The sequence below is a fragment of the Propithecus coquereli genome, unplaced genomic scaffold (genome assembly GCF_000956105.1).
Source record: "Propithecus coquereli isolate 6110/MARCELLA unplaced genomic scaffold, Pcoq_1.0 Scaffold107, whole genome shotgun sequence".
In the NCBI taxonomy this organism is placed as follows: domain Eukaryota; kingdom Metazoa; phylum Chordata; class Mammalia; order Primates; family Indriidae; genus Propithecus; species Propithecus coquereli.
In genome coordinates this window covers 3,299,515-3,322,810 of record NW_012134636.1, presented here as the reverse complement: position 1 = coordinate 3,322,810, position 23,296 = coordinate 3,299,515, and the positions used below count along the sequence as shown (strand labels likewise).

General features: G+C 43.3%; 1 protein-coding gene across 2 annotated transcripts in view; it reads right to left on the bottom strand.

The window, feature by feature from the left end:
• Nucleotides 1–616: 616 nt before the first annotated feature.
• Nucleotides 617–23,296, bottom strand: part of EDEM1 (ER degradation enhancer, mannosidase alpha-like 1) — a 35,219-nt gene continuing 12,539 nt past the window's right edge. The window contains exons 2-12 of one of the 2 annotated variants that reach the window (XM_012647060.1): nt 19,683–19,755; nt 16,550–16,653; nt 15,154–15,325; nt 13,947–14,130; nt 11,125–11,299; nt 9,467–9,587; nt 8,803–8,973; nt 6,521–6,594; nt 5,555–5,651; nt 3,267–3,470; nt 816–1,114 (exon numbers count right to left, since the gene is read on the bottom strand). In XM_012647060.1, coding sequence (XP_012502514.1) covers nt 1,025–1,114; nt 3,267–3,470; nt 5,555–5,651; nt 6,521–6,594; nt 8,803–8,973; nt 9,467–9,587; nt 11,125–11,299; nt 13,947–14,130; nt 15,154–15,325; nt 16,550–16,653; nt 19,683–19,755 — 1,465 coding nt within the window. In that variant the 3' untranslated portion in view covers nt 816–1,024. Of the gene's footprint in view, nt 1,115–3,266; nt 3,471–5,554; nt 5,652–6,520; nt 6,595–8,802; nt 8,974–9,466; nt 9,588–11,124; nt 11,300–13,946; nt 14,131–15,153; nt 15,326–16,549; nt 16,654–19,682; nt 19,756–23,296 lie in introns of both variants that reach the window. The other variant, XR_001137618.1, reaches the window with a different exon arrangement.

Below are 23,296 nucleotides of genomic sequence, written 5' to 3'. Positions count from 1 at the left end.
GGCACTAGACACAGGAAACAAAAACAAAACAAACCTCTAACACAAATAAGGTCAGAATTCAGAATCCTTGGTTAGGAAATTACAAGAAAGATGGCAGCTCAGACAATCTTAGGTATTTTTCTCTCCCTAAAAGGCACCTGGTTCTGGAACTATGGGAGTTCATCAGGTAAGTTCATGTCCAAAATAAACACAAAATGCTATCCAAAGGATCTGTTAACCTCTTACACCATGACATAACAACTTAAGAGAATAAGACCGGTAAGACCATTATTCTTAAGCAAATAATCTGTAACACTGTGAAGATTATGTGGGGCATAAATGAATAACTGATGGGTTTTTTTCCCATGATGTGATCCAAAATCATGGTTGGATATCTGGGGGAGAGCCCGATTATCCAGTAAGAGTAAGTATGACATTTTCAATGCAAGTAAGTAGGAATACCAAGTGAACCTCAGGCCCCTTTGCATGGAATTTCATTCCCAGTCCTCTGACAAAGAAGTAGCTAGCTGGGTGTGGTGGCGCATGCCTGTTAGTCTCAGCTCCTCAGGAGGCTGAGGCAGAAGGATCACTTGAGCCCAGGAGTTCGAGACCAGCCTGGAGAATACAGTGAGACCCCATCTCAAAAAAAAATAAATAGTAATAATAAAGAATAAAAAAGTAGCAATACTGCAGTATAGCAGGTGCCTGAAAAGTGAAGAGTCTTAGATTCTAAAGTATGAAGCTGTGAACATCAATCCAAAGATGCTCCAACTGTTGTGCTTAGCAACATCAGCATGTCATAAGAAGCCAATTTCCATATACCTTCTCATTTTAAATTATATCCTTAGGAAAAGCAGGGCATTTTATTGAATGGAAAAGGAACACTGAAGTGTGCAAGAATTAACCAGACGTGGGTGAGGAGTTGGCCAGAAATTCCTCCACCAGCAAGGACGGCCAGACGTCCATCCCCTTCCACTTCAGACTGGATTTTGGTGTTCAGTTGTTTAGGTCTGCTTTAAGATGAGGCCACACAGAGGAGAGCAGATCAAATCAAGCCAACCATCTGATCAATCTGCCGCATGTAGATACTCTTTAAGGGCAGGGAGTATCTCCTCTCATCGGGAACACGATTGCACTAGAAAGACAAAAATGAGGGAAAGTGTGAATTTTGAATTAAAACCCCACATGTTGATCTCTCAGGAAATGCGGCTGGATGACTTGATCCAGGGTTTGACATTTGGGGGCAGACGCCTGTTGCCGGAGCTGTCCTGGCATTGCAGGACGGTTACAGGATCCTGGGCCTCTCCCACTAGGTGACAGTGGCAACTCCTGCCCCTCAGCTGAAACCATCAAAAACGTCTCCAGGCACTGCCCAATGTACCTTGAGGAGCAAAATCACGCCCGGTTGAAAACCACTGAGATAATACCTCACCCTAAAGGTAAGGAAATGGGAGATCCAGGGAGGCTAAAAGACATAACAGCAGGAGCTTAGCCAAGGCCAGGACTAAAAGCTGCATCCCACGGGTCCTTAATCCACCCAGAATTTCAGAAAATATTTTAGCTATTTGAAAATACTGTGTTTTTCTGAGTTATGTTCTTCTCATTCACTATTAAATTCTAAATGTTTAAGATTACTACTTTTTTTTTAATTAAAGATCTTTTTTGCCCCTCAAAGGAGACGTGGGTCTTGAGAATCAACCGAGGGTGCTACCCCTGGAAGCAGCTATCCATACACATCCATTACATGCTGCTTCTCCAAGGAAACGTTTTCCCCGTGCTCTGTGCTTGAACTCTCTACGCCTTGCTCCTCACGCCCGACAAGATCGAGACTGGCAGGGCCTTCCGCTGGTCCCAACCTGCCCCCGCCACCCCCACCGCTGTGCTTCTGCAGCTTCTGTTCCTTCTGCCTGAACGCCCCTTCCTGGGAAGCTCCTCATCCTTCGAGGACCTGCTACAGACTGACCTCTCAGTGAACCCCTCCTGGAGCTGCTCAACAGCACTCCTGACAAAGACCCAGGGAGGAACCGGGACCCCCTCCGACGGTCTTATCCAGTGGCTGAAGGGCCCAGGCCTATTAGTGAGTGTGGCAGGTTGCAGGTGTCTCCTTCCTAAAGACAAGACACGGCCTGGGTCCAAATCCTGGCTCCACCACACTGCTCCGCTGTGTGACCCAAACCTCTCCACGCCTCCCTTTCTCCATCTGTAAAATGGGGACATTAAAAGTACCCACCCCCCAGAGAGGCACCCCCAGAGAGTAACAAGGAAATAAGCTGACATACATATGCATTTAGAACAGTGCTGGCGTATGATTAAGATGACGTGACGTGTTGGCTATTATTAACTCTTCTCTCATTCATCCTCCTTCCCTCCTTCTCGATTATGCTCTGTCCACCTAATCAACACTCCGAGGGCTGACGGGGGTGTAGGGGCCTGTCTACGCTCTGGCCTGTCAATTCAGCCCAGAGCCTGACGGTGCCGACCCTCCCTGGGGCACCAAGGGAAGGTGAAGCACAGCCTGTGACGAAAGGGCGCCCTGGCCACGGCCAGCGGCCTGGGGGAGGTGGCTGAACTCTGACAACCGGGGCGCCGTAGGACAGCAAGACTGGAGATTGACTGGGTCCACGTTTCCCTATCCTCACTTCCAAACCATCCTACTTGATTAAATCAGTACAGCTACCCCGGACTTCCACTAGGGGCACAGGACTTTCATTTCCAAGTCTTTCCCACCGCTCGCCAGGCTAATCTAGGCCTGCCGAGTGAAGTCCTACCTTAAACGAAAGTGAGCGCCTGCTGTACGCGGGAGGGTCTCCATTGAAAGACACAGTGACTCTGACTGCCTTTCTTCCCTCTCCGGCTAGAAGGTGGTTTGCCCCTCCAGGCCCCCTGGTGGGTTACATCAGCAGCCCCCTCCCCCTCTGGCTGCCAAGGACAAGCTTCAGAAGAGCAGGAGGAGGGGCAGGGCCGAGTACAGACCCCGCTGCCCCCCTTCCGGCAAGGTCACGGGAGCCAGATCTGAGCAGTGGCTCCTGCCACTCCCTCCCACAGGACTCCTCTGTCCAGGTTCCTCTGACCACCCTCTCTGCCCCTCTACAGCCAGGAGTGACAGGGCCGCCACTGCTTCTGCAGTTTCCCTACACCCTGACAACTCCTACCAAGCGGTCTCTTTATGAAACTCTTCAAACCACCCCATCTGAGTGTGCCATCAGTTTGCGGTCAGGAATTCTGAATGACAAAGGAATTACGGGCACTTTCTCTTCCTCCGCACACAAACCACCCCCGGAACTCACATTGGAGCTAGAGTTGATGACTTTTAACTCGTGGGGTTTAGGCCTGTGCACAGACTTTCCCTCTTGGTCCTGTGTTCCCTCTTCCCAGAAGAAGTCCTTCCAGGGTGACTCCCGAAGATGTTTGTCCACAGACACGATGTGTCCCTCTGTTGTAAACATGTATCTGGTTCCAGATTTGTGCACTGGATTCTCCTCATCAAACAGCTAGAAGGAGAGACAGAAAGAAAAGATACAATCAGTAACTGTAACAGTTTGGAACTAACTCACAGGAGTGTGTCCCAGCTACTCAGGGAGCAGAACCTGCTTGGATCTCACACTTTTCACTGACACCCAGATGAAAAGCCATCGATTAACAACCGCAGTTCCCGGCCCGGGCTGCAAGGCAGAATCACCTTGGACGCCTGGACCTGCCCCCACCCTACACACACAGCCCACCCAGATTTAAAGATTCAGAAACTCCGTGGCTAAGACCCAAGCGCAGGGAGTCTACAGAAGCTCACTGGATGATTCCCATAAGCAACCCTGTGAGTTTTCAGGTTGGAATTCTAGAACTACCCCCAACACACACACCTAGAACCTGTAAATGCTGGAGAGGAAGCACATGTCTTATTTGTCACCCTATCCCCAGGGCCCAGCAGAGAGTCCAACACATCTGCCAATACTCAGATCATTTCTTGTGTCAGAACATGGGTTGGGCTCAACATGGATTGGGCTCTGAGGATGCAATGGCCATGAGGCAGTCCTTTCCCTCAACCATGGACACGGTACGGGATAAAGAGGGTGCGGCAGGTGCACCCAGAAAGAACCCATAACCCAGTATCAGACGAGGCAGTGCAGGAGAAGGCAGAAGTGCGGTGAATGTTGAGTGAATACTTAGCAATCCTTAGAGATGGAAGAAACCTTATTTGGTCACCTAAACTTGTCACAGACAAGGAAAATGGAGACTGTGCAGCTTGTCAGTATTTACACAGTAACAGGAGCAGAATGGGGTGGACCCCAGGTTTTCTGCCCCTGACTCTGCATTCTTTCCCCTCACACAACCTATGGGGTCTCCTTCCTTTGCTCCAGAACTTGCCCTGTCGGTGTCCTGACACCGGTGGCTGCTGGATGGAGCTACTCGGCCAGGCTCTGACCAGCCTCTTCAGCTGACCTGGGCCGCCTGCACTGAGAGCAAGGACCGCCGCACACCAAGGGATTTGGCCGCAGGACAGCTGCCTCCCACTGGCAGGGCCACATGGGCTGCTGGTGGACACGCCTCCTCTGTGAAAAGTGACTCCAGACACAAAAGAGTCGTCTTAAAGCACTGGACCAGTAGCTCCAACACCTGGCTTGTACAGAATCACTGGAGGCACTTGTCAAAATTATAGATTCCTGAGCCCACTTATTCTAAAGATTCTAACTCAAGGGCCCCAGGGTGATTCTGACCCACCCAGCCCCAGGCCTGGGAACCACGGAACTGAGTAACGCAACTTATCACAGCTGCTATCCCTGAGCCTCAGCCCCGGTTCGGTCGCCACGCTGTTTCCTAACCAGGAAATCCCACCCCTCTGGGCCTTTGGAAGGCTTCTTTTTTATGTAGCCGTACTGAGAGAAGTATGCTACATATAAAAAAGCAAGCAGAGGGCAGGAGAGCAGGCACAGGTGCACAGGCACCTACACATATGTGGCAGACCAACGAGGTGGAAAGAGCACTGGACAGGGAGTCAGGACCGTGGTTCACGCCTCAGCTCTCCAGTCACCCCAAGACCTCAGGCAAGTCACCCGACCTTCCCGGGTAGGCTGCAGTTCCCGAGAGGGAAGAACGAATGCTGACTAGGTGATCCCAAAGGCTCCTTCCGGGTCCGAAGTCCTCCCTTCTCTCCCGCCCCCACGCAAATGCACGTCTGAGGACGTGTGTGTGGACCGAGACGGCCGGGCTGTGGGTCGTGGCCAGGATCGCGAACATCACTAGAGCGGAGGAAGAGCCATAAACACCACACTGTCCCTCAGACAAGCCCCCCAGACGCCGCGCTAACACTGCTCCTCTAACGACCGTCACCAGCATGTCACGCAATTTGTGATCGTGGTTTGTTTCTTTGTTTACTTGACGAACGACTCCTCCATGAGCTGGAAACCATGAAGGAAGACAGCAATATCCTTTTGTTCTGATGGGGCTTCTATCCCTGGGAACGCACTGGCAGCCGTGCGCAGTAAATATCTGCGAGGTGACAGTCTGCGCGAATGCTTGCTCTGTATTTAGTACTGCCTGTGTACTAAATGCTCCCATGTTACTCTCGCCACACACTTACCAGATACAAGTATTTACAGGTCTCACTGAGAAAGAAGCTCTCCATCCGGTCCTCCGTGGACTTGTCGATGACGTGATGCAGCGTGGCGTACCCACATCTACGAGACAATTACCCCGTCAGTCCTGCCTCTCCTCCTTCCCACCTGCTGGTTCAGTCAAGAAGCAGAAGTATTGTCTTAACAGAATAATCAAGCAAATCCTCTAACACCGTATTAAAAAAAAAGATGTTTACATTGAAGGGCTCTCCTGAGTTATCTATAGAATGATTTAAAAGTGCTTTGGCTGCTAAATCATCAGATTAGCTGCAGTCTGGAGGTGGGGGATTAGTGGAAAATGCTGGCCAAAAGCTTAACATGGCACCAAGAAAATGACTGGCAACATATTTAGAAGGACTAATTTAAATTTTTAGTACCAATACTCTTATAACTGACTTACTATTTGGATATTCTAAAATAGTATTTTGTAAGAAAATATTTATAGTGGGTAAGAAAAAAAGCAGGTGACAAAATTGAAATATAGAGTATGTTTTTATATATACATATATACACACATCATATACACAAATATATAAAAAAGATTGTAAATATATGTACTTCAATGCTGACTATGGTTATCACTGTATGTGGAGATTACAGTGAAAATATTCTACCTCTTTATATTGTCTGTACTCCCTAAACAGTTTAGTGTATGTACTGTTTGAATAACTAGGGGAAATAAGTTACTTAAAAGGAACACACATAATCTGCTGGAACCTCACAGAAAAAAAAAGGCGGGGGGCGGGGGGCAAGCAATTCCCACTATAACGGAAAGGTTCTACTACACCGAAAGATAGACAATTTCCCTATGAAATTAACATTAATGAGCTATTCTATACATTCGAATGCAAACCAGGATAATATTTCCCCAGAACAATTCAAAGTAAATCAAAGCTGGCCGACAGAAAAAGAAAGGAACTTAGACAACTGACTTGACTTTTGTGTACTTTTCCAGACTCTGCAGAATATCCATTCCTACATGGAGGTAGAAGGGATTCTTGGTTGCCTAGAGAGAACATGAGAGAACGTGATCCAGCAGGGCGTGGAAGACATGCCATCGACAACCACCACGGTGACTGCAGGGATTCCCCAAGGAGAGGAGTCACTAGCCAAAGGAAGAAACGGGGCCCGATTCACTTTTTATCTTGGAGGGTCACAAAGGTTAAAGGACTAAGGTATCTGTCAGTTCACATCAAAGCATGCCTATGATTTGGCTACGTTTAGCCAGGGTAAGACAATACGTTCCAGGGTAAAACAATACTCTCCTTTGGTTCTCCTGAGCCCCACCATGGTTAGAAATAAAACAATGCCCACCCTGACAGTACCGTATCTGAGAACAAATCCAGTTTCTGTCTTGCCTCAGAACTCTCTAGAAACTCACAGTGCAGGCACAGGAAACAGGACCTTGTCCCCATTCCAATTACAGCACTGTGAGGAAAGGCTAATGGGAACAGACTTTCAAAACTATCTAAAAGAGGCCTCCACACTTTCCTCTCTAATCACCCTAAGAAATCAGTCCTGGGGTTGCTTACTCTTCTTGGCACGTGCTCTTAGATGATTTTGTTAGGGAAAAAAATTGCCTGAGAAGATAAGCCTTTTGCCCAACAAGCAGTTTAAAAGTTGCGGATCATCTTTAATTCATGCCTAGTGCCACCTTGCAGCAGCAAAAGCAAACAACGACAAGGTTAGCCGTCTCTGGATTAAAAGAGCACAGGGTGTGGCTTCCAGGGACAAAGCTGTAAAGTGCAAGATTTCTCTGGATCCTAAGAAAATAGTCAACGTGAAGAAGAAGCTGAAAATAGCAAAGAGGCAGTGACAGAAACAAAGAAGTATAAAGTCACAGGCAACAGGACTAAGCTTAAGAGGATCCGTCAGACAGCAGCAGGCATGCCGTCCTGAGTGTGTACAGCCCTGCTCTACACTCGGCCCAGGGAGGCCAAATAGGAGGCTATCATCTTTTCCCTTTTTTGCGAGATTACCTAAAACTCATGAGGTCTCTCTTTAGGCATAAGGACTATTACTAGTTCATAGGATTTTTCCCCTTTCTTCGTCTAAAAGCAAATGGCAAAGATTCAGTATAAAAAATTATTGAATAAATCCAAACCATAGCACTAATCCTACTACCAGAGCATGTAAAAATCAGGTTTCATTTGCCAGGGCTTACCCACTGTGGGAGTCTGTTGTAGGCCTACTGAATTGCACTGAAGGCCAACTTCTTAGAAAGCTCACAGCTTCTGCTGCTGTATTTGTGAATGGATAAGGACTCTCAGTGTGTATATATGTATGGCATGCACAGAAGTATAAATATCTGGCTTCAACTATCAGGGAAAAGACATTTCACAGTTCAAGTGACACTCCCTCTGGCACTAAAATAATTTCATAAAAGATGAACACTGTATGTTGTTTTTTTTTTCTTCCTTCCCCCCATTTTTTTTTTAATAACATTAAACAAAAATAGGCATTCAAATGAATCCAAGATTATTTCCTTTACCACCAAGAAAAAAAATTGTCTTTTTCTCTGAATAATTATTACACAGACCAGGGTTCCATAGCACATTAGCACAAAATTGTATCCTAAAAAGGTTTTTATTTTTTGAGACAGTCTCATTCTGTTGCCCTGGCTAGAGTGCAGTGGCGTCATCATAGCTCACAGCAACCTCAAACTCCTGAGCTCAAGCAATCCTCCTGCCTCAGCCTCCTGAGAAGCTGGGACTACAAGGCACACGCCACCATGCCTGGCTAACTTTTCTACTTTTCATACAGATGGGGTCTCATTCTTGCTCAGGCTGGTCTTGAACTCTTGAGCTCAAGCAATCCTCCCAACTCAGCCTCCCAAAGTGCTAGGATTATAGGCCTGAGCCACCATGTCCGGCCCACTAAAAAAGGGATTTTTAATCAAATAAATTTAGAACACAACTGAACACAAAATCTTCCTCTTGAATATTTAAAGATGTGAGATATAAGTCCTATGGTAAAAACATGATTCAGCTTTGCACAACATGAGGTTAAAAAACATTTGACCACAGACGCCTTCTCTGTCCTGTGAAGCCATGAATGACACTGAGCACTAACAAGACTACAGACAGGTGGTAACTCTATCAGTCACTATGAAACAACATAATTCTAAATCAATCAGCAAATGTTTATTAAGAACCAATGGCTATGGGTCTTCCTAGTGTTTACACACAAACTACTATTTGGCAAACTCTAGTACCTGGTAGAGGAGATAAGTGGATTCCACTAACTCTGGTCTCAGCGGGTAGAAGAGAACATCAGGGGCCTGCAGCTGCCAGTTGTACCTTTCAGGGAGGGCACCATAGCGCTTCCATATGGCATAGTAAAAGGCATGGAGGCAGATGGCATCTTCCACATCTCCTATCAGCACCTAAGAAGAGGACACAGGTCATCGGGCTAAGACACTTTTCCCAGAGTGGCAAGACATGACACAAAGGCCCTGAGCTCTCCTCCACCCCTCAGTTCTTATCTGACCTACAAACATGGCTGAAGACAAAACCAATCCAAACGTGACAACCCAGACAAACAGACACCCTCCCTATCTGGCAAGCAATGCCAAATTGATGGGAATTGCGTATGAAAAGAGGTTAAACATACTAATGAACAAAGAATAAACAACTGAGAGATGGGTTATCCAAACATTACACAGTTACATTTCAAGCATGGTTTTGCACTTACATAGTATGTCTCTGTTCAATATTCTGAGGACTAATTTCACAAACAGAATGATCAAGACATGCTGTGCTATTAACCTCTCAAATCTAAAGGAGCTATAGAATGCTCTGGTATCAAAAAAAAGAAAGGGGAAAGGGGAGTCCCTTTCTAATGATGGCTTGTTCTTAGCAAATCTGATTGCAAAATACCTGCAGTCCAGGGAAGAAGGCCTGCAGAGAGTCAATCCAGGTGTTCATCAGCTGCCCACTGAACATGTTCACGTTGACATAGAGTGGGGGGTCTCCTTCTCCTTCATTGCAGGCTTCCCGCCTACCAACCCAAGCAGCACATTCAAAGGTGAAAAGAAAGCTCACTGATGGACCTCTAGCTCTGTTTCTCCAGCAGCCCCTGGCAGTTTCATTTAAATGGAATTGACATTAACTTTTTCTAACTCATTCCTTAAACCCTTGGAGATAGACTGTCTGTGTCTATACTAGACTCTAGCAGAAGATAATACTTACCATAGGATAATAGTTCTTAACTCAACCATTGTAATATATTAAGATTTCACAGTATTTTGCAGAAAGCACTTTGACATTCAGGTTTAAGAACCCTGCCACGTAACAGAATTCAGTCTACAGTGTGGGCCTAAGTTGGATTTGACCTGAGCAGGGAAGCTTGGTTCTTTCAGTACAAAAAGTCTCTTCTCTACTAAGGTCCTACGGCAAAGGTCTGGAAGAATGTATTGGATCAAGACACTCAGTTTAGTTTGGAACTTTCAAAAGCAAAAATAATTCAACTGCAGCCAAAAGGCCTCTTACTTAACCGCAGCATTGACACAGGTGGTTCCTACAACAGCTGAAGTAAAAATGGGTACAAGAAAATCCTTCCAAGCAGAAGGCTCAGTAACTATAACTTGCACTGGCTACTTAATATACAAATGGATACCTATAAAGACAGACCTGGGGAAGACAGAATGACACCAGGGTAGAAGCCACTGGGGCTTCTTATGGCTCTCTCTCTCCTGCACAACTAAGAAATGGCAAACAATGGTGTTTTAAACAAACTCAGAGGGGAAAAAAATGTGGCAATTGTCCTTTCCTTCATCAAGTGTAAAGACCAATCCTAACAATTCTTTGGAAAGTAAAAGAACCAAAATAACTCTGTAATTGCCCTGCATTACAGCTCTATCTGCAATTGAAGCCACAGTTAAACACTGGGAAATGTGTCAGCCCCTATAGGAGCTGGTCTCCAAGACAGCCCCCGATAACCTCCACGTCCTGGTAGTCACAGCCTTGTGTAGTCCCCTCCCATGCTGTATCAGGGATTCTGGGTGACCAACAGTCTGGCAGAAGTGTGGGCACAGCATTTCCAGACAAGGTCATGAAAGCACTGTGGCTTCCATCTTTCTCTCTCTCAGATCACTCACTCTGGGGGAAACCAGCTGCCATAAGCTACCTACGAAGAGGCCCCTGTGGCAAGGAACTGAGCCCTCCAGCCAACAGCAGTGAGGAACAAAAGCCCACCAACCTCCACCTGAGTAACCCCATTTAGGCCTTGATAACAACCTCTGAAGAGAGCCAGGCCTTGGCTTGGCCGCTCCTGGATTCTGTCCCCCAGAAATGGCATGAGATGACGTTTGTTGTTTTAAGCCACTAGGTTTTGGGGAACTACTCTGTGCAGCAAATAGACAGCTAACACAGTTCCTCACCCCCAAATGACTGACAAACCAGGAGAGGAAGTAAGGTGAGGGCAGAGGTGAACAGACCCTGTTTGAGTTTATGTTAAAAAAAAAAAAAAACTGAACATTTCAGAATGCATTGTATTTGCTTTATAAGGCAATAGAAGAGATGTTAAGGAGACATACCCTCTTCTTAAGTAGTTCTGAATACTCTGATATGCAGCATTAAACATTTCTAGGTCTTCTTTTTCTCCAAAGAGAATGTAAGATTTCAAGAGATATTCATAGAAGGAGTCCAGCCCAGCACCCAAGCCACTCTGCTTTCCAACCCAATGGCCCGTCTGAATGTTGACAACATTGCCTGCAAAAACAAACAAGGTACTTCAGGTCCCAGTTATCTTGGAGGGCAGGCAGGGAGGGGGACAGGCCACCAACACTAACACCACTGCTCCTCAGCACCTTTATCCTTTATCGGCAGCTTGGAGAGCCTAGAGATCTTTCTGAATATATCGTGGGTAACTGCTGACACAAAATGGGGATAAACATTTAATGCAAAATAAAAATAGGTTTGTCATTTTGCTTTTCCCAGATACATTTTTAAACCAAAAAGTGTTCACAGCCTTTAACCCAGTACTGCAATTCCTGGGAATTTATCCTTAAAAAAAAAAAATGTTTTTAAGAAGAAAAAGCATTATGTTGTTCATCAGAAAATTATATGTACTGGCCGGGCGCGGTGGCTCATGCCTGTAATCCTAGCACTCTGGGAGGCTGAGGTGGGTGGATCGCTCAAGGTCAGGAGTTCGAGACCAGCCTGAGCAAGAGTGAGACCCCGTCTCTACTGAAAATAGAAAGAAATTATCTGGACAACTAAAAATATATATAGAAAAAAATAGCTGGGCATGGTGGCGCATGCCTGTAGTCCCAGCTACTCGGGAGGCTGAGGCAGTAGAACCGCTGAAGCCCAGGAGTTTGAGGTTGCTGTGAGCTAGGCTGAAGCCACGGCACTCTAGCCCGGCCAACAGAGTGAGAGTCTGTCTCAAAAAGAAAAGAAAATTATATGTACTATACAAAAGAAAAAAAAGAAATAATCTAAGTGTCTAACATGAGAAAGAGTTAACGGATGATTACGTAGCTTTTAGAAATGGACAGTTACATAGCTTTGAAAACAAGGTAATGACTTGGAAATACTTGAATGACCTGCTAAATGGAAGGCAGAATAAAAATACTTGTTTATATTATAATTGAAAATATATAAAAGTGGCATGTGTCAGGCTGAAAGGACATATGGAAAGCTAAAAAGTCGACAATTTGGAGTGACACTGGTCAACCATTTCAGGACAGATTTACAATTTGAGTGACTTATTTCTATTGCTATTGTTAAATATGATAAATTTGCATATGAATTTTACAACTTAAACAGTTACATGAAGTAAAAACCCATTTTAAAATAACATCTTGAGTTAGCAAAAGGCTGATAATTACTGAAGAAGAATGAGTACATAGGGGTTATTATTCATTATGCTTTCTCTTTACTATTATATGTTTGAAACTTCCCATAATTTTTTAGCTAGGCATGGTGGCTCATAACTCTAACCCCAGCACTTTGAGAGGCCAAAGCAGGAGGATCGCTTGAGCCCAGGAGTTCAAGGCTGCAGTGAGCTATGATAGTGCCACTGTACTCCAGCCTGGGCAACAGAGTGAGACTGTCTATAAAAAAATAATAACAATGATTTTTAATGATGTCTTGACCAAACATTCTCAAGCAAAAAAAAAAAAAAAAAAAGAATCCCATACCTAATACAGATTTAATATGGGCTTTGAATCTACTACCACATGCCTAGATTTTTTGATTTTTTTTTTTGTAGAAATGGGTTCTTGCTATGTTGCCCAGGCTGGTCTTGAACTCCTAACCTCAAGCCATCCTCCCACCTCAGCCTCCCAAAATGCTGGGATTACAGGAGTGAGCCACCACACCCACCTCAGATGCGTAGATTTTTTAAAAGGAGAAAGCTGCTCTACCAGTAACTCTAAATTCCTATATTTAGAACCTTATATTGAAGCAATAAAATCTGCCTCAGAGGCAGTTCTTTTTATAGCATTTCCATTAACAATAGTTTTCAAGTGAAATAAGACAAGGGATCCAAATCAGAAGGGAGCCTTCAAATCACAAAAGCTTTATTCTTTTCCATCAAACTTTACAGCTTCAATCTAAGCAAAAGGTCACATAAAGAAATTGGATATGGGCTGGGCATGGTGGCTCACATCTGTAATTCTAGCACTCTGGGAGGCCAAGATTAGAGGATCACTTGAGCTCAAGAGTTCAAGACCAGTCTGAGCAAGAGTGAGACCCCAGCTCTACAAAAAATAGAAAAATTAGCCAGGCGTGGTACTATGCACCTATAGTCCCAGCTACTCAGAAGGCTGAGGCAGGAGAACCACTTGAGCTCAGGAGTTTGAGGTTGCTGTGAGCTAGGCCGACGCCAGGGCACTCTAGCCCGGGTGACAGCAAGGCTCTGTCTCAACAAAAAAAAAAAAAGGAAAAGAAAAGAAAGAAATTGGATATGGGCTGGGGGCAGTGGCTCACACCTGTAATCCTAGCACTCTGGGAGGCCAGGGCAAGAGAATCACTTGAACTCAGGAGTTCAAGACCAGCCAGAGCAAGAGCAAGACCCCATCTCTACTAAAAATAGAAAAATCAGCTGGGTGTCATGGCACACACCTGCAATCCCAGTTATTCAGAAGGCTGAGGCAAATGGATCACTTGAGCTCGGGAGTATGAGGTTGCAGTGAGCTACAATGATGCCACCACCACTCTACCCAGGGCAACAGAGAGAGACTCTGTCTAAAAAAAAAAAAAAAAAAAAGGACATGGCAGACACTGAGGGCCATTCTTTCTGAGTTATCGATTTTAAGAAGGGAGTGGAAAAGAGAGAGAGCCCCAGAGAAGATGAAAGGAAAGGGGACCAGATGGGATGCAGTCCCAACAGCAAGAAAAGCTGCTGCCACACCTAACAATCCTGTATCATCGCTCCGGAGGTTCCAAAGGGCTTTCACTGCTCGTCTGGCCACCCACTCAAACGTGGAATCTCCCAGCAGTCGGCTCAGAATCCCAAACTCCACCAGGAGGGAACCAGCTCCCGCAGTGCACGTCTCATTATTGCTGTCAGGAGGAACTCCTGTCTTTAGATTCACCTGGGGACAGGAAGAGACAAAGGCTTCATGGCAAAACTCAAGGAACCCACAGGGCTGCAAGGCCAGGTCACAGGCAGTACACTCAGCTAATGCACCTAAGCTTATCATGGTGAGAGTCAGCCCGCTGCTTCCCAAGACACATTTGAGATGAGCATGGGAATTAAATGTAAAAGACACAAACAAGAAAATAACAACACCAGACCCTGGTCTTATTAATAAAAGTAAGTCTTCAGGGAATAATTTTAACACTATTCACTAAACTACCTCTTTCCAGCAGGTTTTCTTCATGGTTAGGTGTTATAAACAAATGCAAACTACAGAATCACTTATAAATTTTAAGTGAGCTACTATGAACTCAATCCTGCTTAGCAAGCATAAACCAACCTCAGACTGGGACAGAAAGGAGGCGCAGCCAGAAAATGACAACCAGTTCCATCATGGAGGCTCTGTGGTCTGGTAATTCTCTGCTGGTTACTAAAAGGCTGACTCAATTCCCAGAGGAGGTCTAGGCTTGGCAAATCAGATGCCACAAAGACATAATCTCATTCTAGATCTTGGCATTTAAATCAGCATCTAACTTGCTAGTCTGTGCATACTTTTATTTGGAAGATCCATGTGAAGCATTCAAAAGAACACTCACTGAGCTTCTACAATACACATGTGAGGATCTCTGGGGAAATATACCCAAGTCAGAAATGAAGACAAATTCCCCACACTATTTTGTAGCAGAGAATATAAATCACACATGTAAAAGGACTTAAGAATACTGAACACAGGAACATAAATTCCTTAAGTGGAAGGATTAAGTCAGATATGTCACTATATGCCCAGCATAAAGTAGGTGCTTAGTAAATGCGAAATGAATTAAAAAACATGTATATCATATTTAGGGCCGAATTCTCCCAAAAATACTGCTTTCCTCTTTTATCTTAGCCCCGTCCCCTCCCCCACATAAATTAATAAAGAGAAAATTCAGGAAGATGGTGTGAGGTCAAACACAAAAGGTCAAACCAGTCTACCTACCCGAGGATAGGGGATCCCTGTCTTGGTGTTTTCAAAAGCAGGCAGAAGCCGCACAGCCAGGTCATGGGCCATGTGCAACAATTCATTATCATAATCCTTAATAGTCATGTCACCAAATGGCTGCTTGGAGTCAGTTATTATTCTGTGGGCAGAAAGGAGGCTTCCCAGGACCCTAATAACAGGAAGAACAAAAAAATAATAAAATCTCATTGCTTGTAAGTGCACACAATCCAATTTAGAAGGATAGAAGTGGCCTCTATTTCCTTGTGGAATCAGAACTGCCTGGAGTCAGAAAGACTTGACTTAATGGCCTCTTGAAGTCCTTTCCAGCTCTAATAAGAAATGACTGATTCTTAGTTAACCACATTACTGAACAGGAGAAAGGGAGGCTGAGGCTACCAAGAACAATACTATTTAAAATGTCTTTGGTAATCTGAATCTTAAGGCATTAAGAAAAGGGGGTATGCTAATTGGCAGCGTGCTAATTGTTCTCAGAATAAACATTCCCTATTAGTATTATTAAATTACTCTTGACTTATTTCACTTCGGGGGAAAAACTTAGTCATATAAGAAAAGGAGAAAGGAAAGACAACAAATACTAAGTAACTTTCGTAGTTTTGGCTGCCAAGCAACTGATGCACTTCTCCAACATCTGGTAAAGAGGCAAGGTAGCAGGAGGCGGAGAAGAAAATGAGAAAATGACCTTCTCAGAGGTAGGAGGTTACCAGCTTAGATCGACGTCCCTGTAGACCTATGAATGTTTCATTCCAATGATCTGAAGCGGATTGTGACATTTTTCAGAACAAATGTTTTCATAACTTTAAATAAATATTACATCTATAAACTGGAATGTCATGCAGTAATGCAATTTTCAAAAAATTTAAATTAAACCAAGGAAAACAGTCACAATATATCAAACTAAAGAAAGCAACATACAAAACTGGGTATATATGGGAGCATGATCCCAATACATTAAACAGAGAGAACAAGATTAGTGAAGAAAGAAATACACCAAAAGGGTAAACAGTGGTCTTCTGTGGGTGGGAGTTGAGATGGGAAACTCTCATTTCCCTCACAAATACGTAGTTTTCCTAGGACACAGCGAAAGAAAGAAATGAGACCAGAGATAAAGGGAAACCATGAAACTCTGTATCAGCTGGACACCGATCTTACACCCATGAAAACATGTCTTTCTCTTCAGTCCAAAATGTGATTACTTTGAAACAGCAATTATTCCAGTTTTGATAAATACAAAATGAACGTGAAAATTGCAAACTGCCCCCATAGACCTACATGGACTGTCTACCTGGATTTGGGGGCTATAAGACCCTTATGGGAATTATTCTTCTCACACACACAAAAAGAAGCCTTTAATCCATTTTATCTATGATTTTACCTTATTGTGGCCTCAAAGACTTGGACGGTGGAATCTCTGTCAAATGAAACTGTGTCGATCACTAACTTGACTGCTTTCTGGAACTCGGATGAATTGCCCATTATCTTTAAAAAGAGGAACACAAGTCATCACAGCAGCTTGAAATGAAACCGAGGCTACGTGATCACGGCAGCCAGGCCACCTCACCGCAACGTCTGTATGTGGTTTTGCCACCATAGGAGTAGATGCACAAAAAGTAGGAAAAGCACAGTTTTTCTCAGAATATATTCCAAGACAGATGGCAAGCCCATTTCCTCCAACTCAAGAGTCCTATCTCAGATGGCAAAACTGTGAAAATAATTCTTCATAAAAATCACTGGTACTTCTCACCTTCCCATTGCACTTCCTAAAAACTTCAGTCGAATCTCATTTAACGTGCAAGACATTGTAGTTCCTAAACTTCTGGAATGGGTAAAAATAAATCACCAAGTTGAAGAAACAACAATACGACTTTCCCTCTGTTCCTCAAATAAATCAACAGCCTGGGTGCTTGGCTCTCAGGAGACCAAAACATCTGGAAAACTGAATGAACTTGTTGCTTGTTATCCAAAAGTCTAAACACTTTGAGAAATGATGTTAATATCTTTTGGAGCATAGTATAAAACCAGTGACATTTAAAACAAACAAAACATACAAATAATTAGCTCTATGTTCTTTTTAAAAAGTGATTAGACTTATAATTCCTATTTTAAGTGGGTGGATATGATGTTATACCAAACTACTCTCTCCTATATGAAGTACAAATTGGGCACAAAATTTTATATATAAACCTGAATTGAAATGATTTCATTCTTTTTAAAATGTTGTGATAATCCTGAGATCACAATGACATCATAAGGATGCACATGAAAAAAATAATGTTTTAAACCCAAATAATTTCTTTGAAGTATGCCTTATTTCCTAATATTTATTGGTCTGCTACATCTTTTTTCCCCACTCATTGATATTCTGCTGTAACTAACATACAGAACAAGTACAGACTTTTTTTCTGGCTTTCAGTTCTTTCTTTTTAAAAGATTATGCAATAACGCTACAAGTTGCATCCAATGGCCAGGAGATTGCTATCTTCAGAATGTTTCTGTAGCACATCTGTTAAAGCTTGTTTAAAACGTTAGCAAAAGAAAAGGAAAACCTCAACATAAGTAACACCTGAAGCACTAACACATTAAAGGCCAGATATTCAACAACGAAAACCACAGAGATGGGTCTGTTTCCTTACAGATGTTCACCAGCAACAAAATCTCGTGCAGCTGCAGGTGCTGGTATGATCTCAGATCAAGTGGAGGATAGTGAAAGAAGCCAACAACTCTTAATTACATATTGAATTTACCATTGTGGTCGGATAGCTACAGAGCCCAGAGTAACCAGGCTATAACGTCATTCACTAGTTTGAGAAAAGCTGGATTGGACAGAAGAGTTAAGTAAGTGAGGGTTTTTTGGTTTTTTGTCTTTTTTTACTGTAGGACTTCCCAGAGCCTTTAAAACGGTGACGTGCATTGTGGTTCTCCAATACAAAGACAGACATAAAGAATTTCTCAAGTTCGTATGGGAACAGAACTCTTCTTTCAGGGAGTATACCCTTGAAATCTGTGTTGGGAAATGCTGGATTAGTAGGAATTCACTTTTTATCAAATATTTGTACTCCTACTATGTACCAGACACCATTAAGTGTGGGGGAGGGTACCGTAAATAATAGAGATAAGGTCTCCATATTCAACAAGCATGCCAGGGGGATGAAAAGACACAATGGGAAAAAAAAAAAAAAACAAAGCACTCAGGGAGAAGGGGTGAGCTTTCGTAAGCTATGCATGAATCTTAGGGCTTTTCCTTTTAAGCAACACTTGTAGGCTGAGTCAGCCTCTGCTATCTTCAACAAGTTGGCTCTAATTAAGGCTGCACGTACTTGTACTTGTCTGGACACATTTTGATCGGTGATGGCGGACGACTGCAAGGGAGCAGGAATAACTTCAGAAGGAGCTATTGGGAAACTAAATAGCTCCACAACTGAAACCTCTCAGAATGAAATCCAGCACCCTCAATTTCTTATTAGGCCAAAGGCCTATTCCTATTTCTGCTACTTATTTATAAAATGAGGATGTAGAATGATCTCACAAGCTCTTTCCAAGTTCTGGTAATTCTACTACTAGCAAGACACCGGACAGTTGTAATACAAACTTAGCTAGCATTACCCAACGCTAACTCCTAACAGACAGCTTTAAACTTTTCTATGGAATGTTAGAAGAACCAAGAATAAATTATTAAATACAGGATTTGGGCCAGACTGCCGTGGGAATCTTCTCATGGTAAAGGCTTGCTGGACAATGAAGGAGAGCAAAGAGGTTGTAAAATCACCTTTACTAAGGAGATTTAAAACCAGTGCTATGCTGGAACACAGACCCTTGGAAACTGCATTCTATGGCAGAAGGTCTTGGAGCAGAAGAAGTGTAGACACAGCCTGGTAATAAGTACCATGTCCCTAGTGCTTCACTGCCTTCAGTGTGCTGCTGCGTATCTGTTCAAAGGTCTCCAGTTCCCCAGAGTCAATGAGCAAAACCACAGGATAAGGACATAAAGTCAGCATCCAAGTTGGCAGCTCAAGCATGGAGTGGAGCATCCACAAAACACACAGCAGCAAATCACAGAGGTGTGTTTATAGAAAGCCCCACATATAAGCTTGCACCAGAGCTCAGACATGCTCCTGAGGAGCCAGTGGCTAGCTAATATTTCAGGGTACAAATCAACCCCGAGATCTCTGTCTTACTCCTGGAATATTATCTTTAGTAACTGTCAATACTAATGAGAGTCTCTATCGATTCCTTTAGAGAATAAGAGAGTGGAAAACTGAGAGAAAAGTAAGCTCTCTAAAAACAAACATACATTTCTTCTCCATTTTCTTTAAGAAGAATCACATTTCCCCTCATTTAACCTTCAATGCTTTTCTTGCACTCCCTATTAAGGTCCTTAAAATAAATAATAGCTAACAAAGCTATCGATACATTTTGTTTCCTGGAATTCCCACTGCTGGGGTAAACTAGGGGTAATCAACTCCAAAACATCTTAATTAATTAATAAAAAAGAAAGGCTGAACACTTACTGCAAGTGTATCCAATGCATCAACAAGAGTCAATGAATAGTTCCCTAGTACATCATTGATGTTCAGATTTGAACTGAAAAAGAAATAAAATTAAAATTAAACATAGGAACTTTATTTTAACAGAGAAAAAAGACAATAAAGTTAAACACCCATCAGAAACTAAAATTGCCAGAACTCTTACTTATTCAGGAACTAATTATGGGGAAATAAGTATGGCAAAGGTTTTTTTTTTTGTTTTTTTTTTTTTTGAGACAGAGTCTCACTCTGGTGCCCTGGGTACAGTGGCATCATCATAGCTCATTGCAACCTCAAACTCCTGGGCTCAAGTGATCCTCCTGCCTCAGCCTCCTGAATAGCTGGGACTACAGGCCCATGCCACAACCCCCAGCTGATTTTTCTATTTTTAGTAGAGACAAGGTCTCACTCTTGCTCAGGCTGGTCTCGAACTCCTGACCTCAAGTGAACCTCCCACCTCAGCCTTCCAGATTGCTAGGATTACAGGTGTGAGCCACCACACCTGGCTGGCAAAGGTCTTTCTATCTCAAAAGCAACAGTTTCTATAGTGTCTATAAGTAGAATCGAGTCACGGAACTGCAGAGACATTTGTACTATAAGTGGAAAGAACATCATGGGAAGTCAGCAGACTGTGAACGAGAGTCATCTGCCCTTTCTGAGTAACAGTTTTATCACCACAAACAATCTCTTTGATCCTGTCCGATTTCAAAAGCTGATTTTGCAATCATTAGGAACTAAAGGAAAGACCTTGTCACATGACCTACCTTTAATACTTTAACACAGAAATGAGACACTACAGCCTATTACACACAAAAATAAGTAAACACCTTAAGTCACAGTCTCAATATTACTCATCCGTCCTTTGGCTCAGGGAATAAATTAACTTCCTTCCCCTATTTTTTCAGTAACATCCTCATCCAAAGAATCCCCATTATTTCCCCTGATTCTGAGGCGATGTCTTTCAACATGAACCAAAGCAGGAATCGAGGTCCTCTCCCTTCTTGACTGGAGCATTGATGTTTCTGCCACATACCTCTCACCCTGCCATCAACGCCAAGTTTCCATTCTGAAACAATCTCAAGAAACCAATTTCTGGATGACAACAAGGGTAACACTCCTCAGGCACTCTGATATTACTTTATAACACTAAAACGGATAACAACAACAAAAACTGATACATCTGGGAGGGCAGGGATGGAGTAGTAGTGCAAGTAATAAAGTACAGCTTGAGAAATCCTGGGGACTTCATTTACTCCTTGATCCCACTCCCATAAACCCAGAAAATAACTGCAGGTGCTTAGGGGGAAAGGATGGTAAGCTAAGAAATAAGAGAACTGGTTAAAGATTTTATTAGAGACCGAACAGAAAATGTCCCAATTTTATTTCCAGCTACAGATACACTGATATCTGACGTCTTCCCTCATATGCCCAGAGCACTTATCTGCTCCTTAGACCAAGCACCCTACTGGGTGGGTGTCTGTCTCCCTTCCCTGGAGAAGCTTCAGGTGAACAGCACCTTCCCTGTTGCTGACGCTTGCTGTGCTCTCTGGAAGACCTCCTGTGAGCCTCAGTTGGAGTGAAATGGGCCTTACATGACACAGCATAAACAACTTCAATGTCTGATCTCTCTGAACCTTCAGTTACCTTGTTTTATGCTATTATTCCACCTAATCTAGGGCGAAAAATGTATAGCATAATTTTAGATGCATTTTTAAAAACAAGCTATATAGAGGGGGCTATCTAGGAAGTAGGGCTATCTCATCTCGCACAAGCCAGGAAGTTAACAAACTGCATGGCTGAAAACTGCATCTGCTTCTGCTATTTGTTGATTCTTTTTAAATAAATTTATATTTAAAAATCCATAGCTCAGGGTGAGAGCTATGGATTCAAATATGCCTCTCAAGGGCAGTGCCAGCCAAAAAGTGTACAAGAAATGCCAAAGGTTGGAGGCGGAGCTAAAAGGAGACAGATCCCCATGCTCAATTGTGCCAACTCAAGAACATTCTGCTGGGTATAAATATTTAACTGTGTTGCTCTGCTGCTCGGAAACAAAGAATGGGCTCCAACAACCCACCTCATCAGAAAATAGTTCCCTCATCATTAAGCATCCAAGCTAGACAGTGATCAAGAGAACCACACGTAACTGCCCGCTCTTGAATGCCACCCTATCTGTGGCGTGTGTCATTCTCTCCACCTGCACAGGCCCATCATGAATTTTGAGCATTGTACTCCTTCCCAAGTCTATAACTGAAATGGACCCAGTTTTAAATACTCCTTGATGCAATGAATGCCCAGTCACTGATGACTTGCCACAGTAAAAAGAAATAGGAACAAAAAAGAGTATTTGCAGTGTCTGTGCAATTCCTCCTTCCACTCTAGTCAGACAAATCCACTTGAAGATCTGGGGTGTTCATTAGAACATTTTAATTCTTTTCAACTAAATAATTGCTATACACTCAAACTGTGACAAAATAAAGAAAAGAAAAAGGGGGAGGGGAACGAAGGAAAAAATAGACTTCATAAAATCCTCAATAACAGCATGAAATTATTATGACTCCTTTTTATGTCAGCCCACTATGCAGGTGAGACTGCGGATTTGTTCTTTGTAGATATTCTTCTCAATGTCCAGGCTGACCTGATACCTTTAAGTGCCTCAAGCCAAGAATTCAATCTTTCAGTATAAGATGAGGCTCACAAGTGCACGTTTCCACGTGACCAGCTGGCTGAACCACAGTTAAACTCTCTGCCTAATTTACCATATGTGAATGTTCATGGCATTCACTCCAATGTGAATTTTCAAAGTTCTTATCACCTCAAAGCAGAAAAGATAAAGAAAACCATTGCCTTTGATAGAAAATTTTTGATGCTGTAGGTAACAAAAATCAATTACATGTGTTTTTAAAAAGTTCTGATGTATACCTAACCTGTAATGGCTGCTCAGAAACCTATCTGGTGCTGTGTAGGCACAGAGATAAGCTCAGAAATAGTCCCTGCGTTCAAGGGATTGACAAGATGAAGGGAAATGAAGGTGAACACACAACAATACTCAATTTTCAAATAACATCAAAATGTGCAAAATCAGCTCAAAGAAAAGGAACCAAAAGGAGAAATGAGTAAACCAAAGAGAATCAGCTTTAGTTAGATGGCGTCACAAAAAAAAGACGTGAGCCTGACTCTGAAGGAGGGCAGGACTTCAGAAGGAAAGGGGGAGGCAGGAGCCCATCCTACAACAGGAGTGCCTAGAAATGAGTCCCTTCAAAGGCCAACATTTGTTTGGTTCGTTAATTTGAGATTTGCTTTTTTGTTTTACTAGCAATATGGTTGTGGACAAAGGGAGAATGGTTCACATGCCCAAGGCCCGGAACTGTAACTATTCAGAGGATTGCAAAAATATAAATCCAAATTTACGCAATGCAACTTTGAATCTGGATCCCCCAACACAAATTGGGGATGTGAGAGGTACTGACTGCAGAGTATTATGCAGCTGGACAGAAAGATTCGCTGTTTTTAAGTGTTCAGGTTTTATTTACTTCATGCTAACTCCCTACCCAACCCCCAGGCAAACAAAACAGGCAAGATAAGCCTCAAGTTCATGTGAT